Source organism: Haliotis cracherodii, unplaced genomic scaffold, assembly GCF_022045235.1.
Source record: "Haliotis cracherodii isolate W230 unplaced genomic scaffold, xgHalCrac1.p SCAF_3, whole genome shotgun sequence".
Taxonomy (NCBI): domain Eukaryota; kingdom Metazoa; phylum Mollusca; class Gastropoda; order Lepetellida; family Haliotidae; genus Haliotis; species Haliotis cracherodii.
Window position 1 is genome coordinate 17,237,238 of NW_027266286.1, and position 8,405 is coordinate 17,245,642.

General features: G+C 42.7%; 1 protein-coding gene across 1 annotated transcript; it reads left to right on the forward strand.

Annotated features, from left to right (window-relative positions):
- The first annotated feature begins 1,390 nt into the window (after positions 1-1,390).
- Positions 1,391-7,412, forward strand: LOC139474274 (EEF1A lysine methyltransferase 1-like). The gene is made up of 5 exons (XM_071257214.1): positions 1,391-1,410; positions 4,358-4,599; positions 5,160-5,242; positions 5,914-6,191; positions 6,748-7,412. The coding sequence occupies exons 2-5, from the start codon at positions 4,450-4,452 to the stop codon at positions 6,882-6,884; spliced, it is 648 nt and encodes a 215-aa protein (XP_071113315.1). The 5' UTR covers positions 1,391-1,410; positions 4,358-4,449; the 3' UTR covers positions 6,885-7,412.
- The last annotated feature ends 993 nt before the right edge of the window (positions 7,413-8,405 follow it).

Consider the following 8,405-nt stretch of genomic DNA (forward strand, 5'->3'; position numbering starts at 1 on the left):
GGTCTGTAAATAATCGAGCCTGGGCCTGGCAATCCAGTGACTGACATCATGAGCATTGATCTACGCAATGGGATACGATGACATGCATCAACAAGGTCAGCAAATCCGACCACCCGATACCGTTAGTCGCACGGGTTGCTGAAGACCAACTCTCACCCGTATCTTCACGGGGATTCAAAATGTTGCCATGGGCCGCTTGAAAACAATAGAAGAATTGGCGTCAACTTGCCAATCAGCTTCTACCAAAAAATACCATACTCAGAGAGAAACAGTGAAAATATTTACACAAGCATGTATGCCATACTGATTTTACGAAACGAGTGTCAGATTTTTTGTATTTCCCGAGCGAATTACATAAAAACAGTTTGACACACACGCCCTTTCTAGTGTGACGTCATTCCGACCTTACGTCACAATAAGAATCGAATGACGTCAAAAATGCCGTGGGGATGACGAAACAATACACTGGCGCGCGTGAAGTGATATTCGCACTATAGTAAATATACGGGTTTTTTTTCATTATTTCTAACCCTGTAGGTAATAAAAACCAATACAAGTCATGACGTCACCATGATAATGGGACTGGGTTTGCTTCTTACGACACTATTGATCCATCGTGAGTTACCATCCTGAAAGTCCACTGTCAGGCACTGTCTAATGTACCGGAGACATGTAGTCTTAGTAACTTGTCAACATGTAATAACAATGTAGTTACATGTGTATAACTATAGGTATTGACGGTATTGAACGAGCTGACGCCCTGGACACACCTCGATCTCCGTCCTCGTGGTGTACACGCTCCGAACACCCCGCTAGTTACACCAGTAACTAGTAACTCCGAGGTGCGACGTACCCGGGCTAATGCATGGTCTTGTGAACTTGCAATCAGCAAACCTCGCCCCTTTCCGTAAGAAATGGTCGATTCTGTTCAGAGTGGTCAACTTGAACAAGTAGTGGTATACGTATTTCATGCGCAACCAGAGGGGTTAACACTTGGACCCTGTAAGGTAGGGCTGGGACGAGTCTAAATTTACTAGCCGAGTACCCGAGTTACCCGTCCCAGCCCTATTATAAGGGCAAACCCATTTAACTCGACAAATATCTCTTTATTCTGATAATTAACAAAACGCCACATCAATATCCATGTTGCAAACAGAAAACACGTCACATAAACGTCGTTACCTAACTCCGAAAGGACTCAAAATACCAATTTGTCAACTAATAACTAAGTGTCATAAGTAATGTTTAATATCATATCCTCTTATAACAGTCGATTAACGAAAACAGATAACATAAAATAGATTTTATCGTCTCTGGCGAAAACAAATAATTTGTGCTGTTATTCAATCCCGTTTCGCTATCAAATCCACAATTTTGCTTCCCCAACCACGTGGAAAGTTAGTACACAAGGTAGGACACTTAATTATGTAAAGTAATGCTACTTATATCTAGCATGACTAGCGTCTGTAAACAATACTTGTCGTACTATTTCATAACGACTTTTCTTTTCTTGCGTAATTAGTATACAGAGTGGTGCAATCTAACTGTATTGTCTATATTTACGGGGACACCGGTGAACATTGACAGTTTCCGAGTGTTGATATATTTGACATCAAATGACAAGAGAGTGAGATTTTATTTATCATCCAACATCATTCTTCCAACCTTTTTACGTTGTAGACAGTAATTAGCAGTGTATTCAGTGTAAAAAGTACTGCTAACAGCTTCAGTAGCAGAGACATTGGTGATGTCATTTGATTGCAACGTCATGGTAACCAGTGACATCACAATGGTCTGCAAAGCATTGTGATGCAATTTCATTGCAGCGATATATCTACTGTGTCGCTTGATCTCATCCAAGCGATATCTCCTGTGGGAGCCAGTTTTGGATGATAAATAATGTTTTGCCTCAACCAGCTGTATACAAGATCCGGGTTAGAAATGATCTTCAGCAACCCATGGTCACCAATGTGACAAACGGGATTGAGGTAACAGGCTCGTTGACTCGGTTGATGGATATCATCGTTTCCCAATTGCATAGATCGATGCTCATGCTATCTATCACTGCATTGTCTGGTCCAAACTAGATTTTTTACAGACGGCTTTCATATAGTGAGCGTTCAGCAACAAACAAGCAAACCGACTGACTGTATGTTCATGCGGAGCCTCCACAGGGAAATCATGTTCACGTTTGTGTCCTCCAGCTTATGTTTACGTTTCGTTGCGTTGCTATGTTGTTTAGGACTTTGGGTAACAATAGCAAGATACAACTGTGTCATATGAATAAATGGTTAACCGACTGCTTACATCAGACAAGATGATAGACCACATTTGTTCATAGTGAGTGAGTTTGGTTTTATGCCGCTATTAACAACATTCCAGCAGTATCACAGCGGGGACACCAGAAATGGGCTTCACACATTGTGCCCATGTAGGGAATCGAACCTGGGCTCTTGGTGTGATGAGCAAACATTTTAACCACTAGGCTACCCTACCGCCCCACCTGTGTTCATAACCATGTGCGACTTTCAATCCATGAGTAAAACAGACCGATAGACACAATACCATTTGTACACTTCTTTCCAAACATTCAGCAATGTTTGAATTCTCCCATTGACTTAAGACTGCCTCTATTGTCTTGTTGATAGAAAGTTTGTGGTGCTAACCATGTATGCGTCATACCACTCGACGTTAAAAGTTGGTATTTGTTGTTACTCTACCTGACGCTCAGCATAAAGGGGATGAAACAAGAAATGTTTGGCTCGGAGTATACCTTATTTGAATGGGGTATCCATGTCAATATATCTAAGTGGTACCTCAGTGGGCTAGTCCTATGAAACGAGAATTAGTCCAGACGAGTACAAACGGGGGCACACACACACGCATGCATGCACGCACACACATACACCACCACACACACACCTATATAAAGGCAATAATGTTTAAAGTGATGTTTAACATCTCCTCAATTGACTTAAAATTATTTCATTGTGGTAAACTTATTTTATTTGAGAATATATGTACAGATTCTGACATGCAGAGATTCATTTTCAAACTTTTCACATCATTTTGATAATATGCTGGAAACATATTATACCATAGAGTCCAGCTCGGTGTTGAAAGTGAATCAGGCACTTCCTTCACTGTTTGTTTACTGTTTTTATATGAACAGTGCCGTAAATCACCAAGAATTTGTACCCTACCAGGTATTTTTTTTAACATTTTGTTAACTGATCTTTACTGAAAACCCTAATTATGTAAATGGAGCAGGGATTACATGGTGTTGTGATGAGGAAAAAATCTCCATAATGGAATGAAAAATTTGATCATGTAAATTAGTTTTGCTACACTGAAATAACGTGGGATTCTATTGGAAATCTAAAGGTTGACAAATTCATTTTGCTGTATGTGTTATTGGGATGTTATAACACAAATTGTAAGCTGGATATTACAATTAGCAATGTGTTAGGCAATATCAGGCAGAGCCATATAGGACATTGACAACGGACATATTGGACATACTGTAGGAATATATTGATCTTGCGTAAGCCAGAAGGTTACATGTTAGACAAGTATATGGGGATTCAGGGGCATAGTCAGGACCCGTGGTAATGGGTCCTCAGTAGCCCATCTTTCAACATCTTTTTCTTTTTCTTTCAAACATCTTTTTTTTTTCAAACCACCAATTGCGTGGATCGATGCAAATGATGTCAGACCCGTGAAGATTCTGTGGTAGAATAGGTCTTCAGCAAACCATGCTTGCCGTAAAAGGCGACTATGCTTGTCGTAAAAGGCGACTAACAGGATCGGGTGGTCAGGCTTGCTGACTAGATTGATGCATGTCATCGATCCCAATTGCGTGGATCGATGCTATTGATATCACTGGATTGTCTGGTTCAGACTCGATTATTTACAGACCGCCGTCATATAGCTGGAATATTGCCGAGTGCGGCTTTAAACAACAAACCACCGCCAACCACCACATGATGTCAATCACTGGATAGTCTGGTCCAGACTCGATTATTTACAGACCGCTGTCATATAGCTGGAATATAGCCGAGTGTGGCGTTAAACAACAAACCAAACCCAAATCTTTCTAACCTTGTAAACATGGTAAAATCAGGACCTTATCGTGACAATGTGATAGCGTGGCTTTATGCTCAAACAGCTTTGATTGTTGCACTTGTAAGTGTAGTCAAGATCTAAGTTTATTTTTCATATTTATGAAGCAGTTATATTGCTGACTTTAACCATCTCACGCTCAAATAGGCTATTATGTTGGGCAAAACTGAACATGACAAAAGCATTTCCAGGATTGTTTCACAATTTATATGCATATTATTGGGATTTTCTTCAGGTGTTGATACAACCTCCGATGAGGATAGGCAATAAAGGCTTAGAATGTGAGAGTTTGGTGATATAAGTATATTGTCAGACCAAGCAGAAGCAATGAGTGACTCGGATGACGACCCTCCCCAGTTGTCCGCGGCCGCCATGGCTGCTCTACAGGAGTTCTACACGGAGCAGGCAGACGAAGACAGGAAGTTGAAGGAGGCACAGTCTGGGAAGTTGGAGGACTTCACTCCACAGGAGAACTGGGTAGGCAGGGTACTTCACCCCACAGGAGAACTGGGTAGGCAGGGTACTTCACCCCACAGGAAAACTGGGTAGGCAGGGTACTTCACACTACAGGAGAACTGGGTAGGATGGGGTAATTTATGGAAGATATGAGTATGTTTTTCATAGAGTGACGTTAGTCTGACTGTAACATGGGGGTGCAGGAGGAGCTCCAGGCAACAGATACATAGCAGCTGTTACCTGGCTGTCTTAGTAGGTTTAGTGTTGGTTGGTTTGTTGTTTAACACCGCACTCAGCAATATTCCAGCTAAATGACGGTGGTCTGTAAATAATTGAGTCTGGACCAGACAATCCAGCGATTGACATCATTAGCATCGATCCACGCAATTGGGATATGATGACATGCATTAACCAAGTCAACGAGCCTGACCACCCAATCCCGTTAGTCGCCTCTTACGCCTTTTACGGCAAGCATCGGTTGCTGAAGAGCTTTTCTACCCCAGATCTTCATGGGACAGGTTTAGTGTTGAGTTCAGTATGTTGTTTTTTGTCTCCCATTATGTTGTTTTTTGTCTCCGTAGCAACTGAGTCAGTTCTGGTACGATGACGCTACTGCCACCAGACTGGCGGACGAGGCGCTGCGTGTTGTGGGCAGCACAGGGAGGTAGGTCAGGGTCAGCAACAGTAGTGAGAGGCTACGTCAGTTGTACGGAGATGGTGTGATGATGGGTTCTAATCAATTATTGAGCAGTTATAATATCAGTGATTAACAAGAATCTCTCTGCCTACTATTAAACATGGTGTCAGACCATTTTAATAATAAAAAGAAATAATCCCAGAGTCAGACAACCTGATCCTCTTTAGTCGGCTCTTTAAGGAAGATCCAGGTTAGAATATGTCTTCAGCAACCTTTGCTTGTAAGAGGCGACTGATGGGATCAGGCGGTTAGACTGATTTAGGCTGATTTAGTTGATGCATGTCATCAATTGCATAGATCGATGCTCATTATTTCAGTGACTGGATTGACTGATCCAGACTGGCTTATTTACAGCCCATCTTCATATAGCTGGAATATTGCTGAGTGAGGCGTTAAACAACCAAACAAACACCCTATTTTAACATGGGTCCCCAATGGAAGCTAACCAGGGTCTGAAAGCATGATCAAGAAGCCACGGAGGTGTGATGACACATAACCAGCCAAGTCACATAGCCATGTTATTCCATGTTATGTTACGACAAACATAGGTTCTTGGGGACCAACTCTTCCCCGGAACCCCCACAGGGTCACAATTACTCCGTGTCCTGTCCTGACTGTTTCCTCGTCTCCACTTCTAGGATCGCCTGTGTGAGCTCCCCGACTCTGTACAGGAAACTGAGAGACGTGAAGCCAGACAACTGCACCGTCAAGTGTTTGGAGTTTGATGACCGCTTCCAGGTGTATGGAGAGGACTTTCAGTTTTATGATTATCGGGAACCATTGAAACTGCCAGAGGACTGGAAGAACAGTTTTGACATTGTGGTAGTGGATCCGCCATTTTTGAATGAGGAGTGTCTGTGTAAGACTGCAATCACTGTCCGATTCCTGACCAAGGACAAGATTATTCTCTGTACAGGTGAGTATGTGCACTATAGTCTCCAGGATCGAGGAGTGATTTTTGGCAAATGTTTTTCCACTCTTGAAATGAGTGAGTATGGTTTTACGCTGCGTTTAGCAATATTCCAGCAATATCTAGGCGTGGGGACACCAGAAATTGGCTTCACACATTGTACCCATGTCGGGAATCGAACCCGGGTCTTCGGCGTGACGAGCGAACGCTTAAACCACTAGGCTACCCGACTGCCCCCCACTCTTGAAATGGATATTTTACTTTGGATGATACTTGTTAACTACCTCACTTGGCTGACCAGTTCAGGGTTAAGACACCATGACAGGGCTTGTGGTCCACTGCTCATGTCAGAATGGGGATTTATGTAACAGAATTAGAACTTGAAGGAAACAGGTGACAGTGGGATAATATAGGGGGATCATTTGCAGTGATTTGCAGGCACCAAGATGATGTGTGTATTTTTAGGCACTGTGAATTGTGTGTTTGCAGGCACTGATAATTTGTTTATCTGCAGACACTGAGACGATGTATTTGCAGGCACTGATGATTTGTGTGTTTACAGGTGCTGTAATGGAGGAGGTGGTGAAAAAGCTGCTAAATCTGAAGGCGTGCGTCTTCCAACCAAGACATTCCAATGCTCTTCAGAATGAGTTCCGCTGTTTCACCAACTACGACAGCGAGCTGCTTGACAAGTCATGATGAAGAGGCTGCTGAGTGAGAGAGAGTGGGTGAGTGAGTGAGTGAGTGTATCCCCACCAGTAATGTCATCCAACCGAGACCAGTGCATTAGTGAATGTTGCTTAACGCTGCCCTCAGCAACATCACGGCAGCATGAAACTACTCCACCAAGGCAAACCAGTGACTGAAATCATCAGCACTGATCACCTCCATCAGGATACGATGACCAACAATAAGCGCAGTCATCGAGTCTGACCACCTGATGGGGATACAAGCTCCGACTACTGGGTACCTATCCTACCCAGAATCCCCATGGGGAGACAAACCTGGGCTACTGGGCACAAATTCTTCCCGAGAATCTCCACAACAGATAAGAGACACCAGTGTCCAATGGCATCAGCAATGGTTGACATTGGTGAGAATTGGTGACACACAGTCAACTGTTAAGTAACAAGTCTGCAGGAAATGTTTTGTCGGCTGATACACTAAAAGTAATTTATGAATGAGATGTAGCAGGTGTAACATGTGTGGTATGTATGCTGTGTACAGTGGAAGTAAAATGTTTCCAATCTTGCCTGTTCTTTGAGTAATCTCTATCAGATGGTGTCTTCATCCACCCATTCTCAGGACACACACACACAAAGTGGATGAAGATATTCTCTAAATCTGCAGAAATATCTTACTTAATGTAATGATTCCCCGAGCTGAGAATTTGCTGCCACATATAATTGTAAAATCATGAAGTGTTGACACATCAAAGGGATATCAAATATTCATTAATTATACTTCCATGTCAGAATGACGAGAACTGATTGGTCTAGTTACTCTTTATAAAATACTATATATCCCGCCTGCAAGGGAAATAAATTTCTGAGAGGGAGAATAAATCCTTAATACCCTACCATGAAGAAAACAGGCTGCACGTAGATTTCTCAGCAGTAGAATAAATCCCGTATACCCCACATTACGAAGCGAAAAGCCTCACTCTTTGCGTGCACACCTTGTGGTATACAACCTAATGCAGGACGATCCACGTACCTCTCATGATCCTGCTACAATTTATGGTGTCTCCTTTGTAGCCTGGGAATACTGTGGACATGACACATTATTGAGGTGTCAACTCAATTTGTCATCCCTTCTAAACGGTTTCTTTACACTGTAACTCAAGAATGATGTTCTGCATATAAATGATACATGGTACGCACACCGATATATTAACATACATTCTATCCTTAGTGGGGAACTGACTGATAAAATTTTGTTGGAGGCAACGTCAGTATGCCAGGGAGTGCTCTCCCTGCTCTTTGTCTTTGGTGCCAGAACAGGTGGGCTAAGCGCTGCAATCCACTGAATTGTTGCCCTGGATCATGCCAGGATCCGATCCCAGATTTAACCTGATTATGATGCTTGGTTTGTCAGCACCATCCATATGCTGGTGGGTTTCCCTGAACTGGTCTGGAGAGCAGAAAGTCCGGGGTCTGATCCCCAGCCATGTCATACCAAAGGATGTTAAAAGATGGTATCCTATTCCAGTATTAGGCT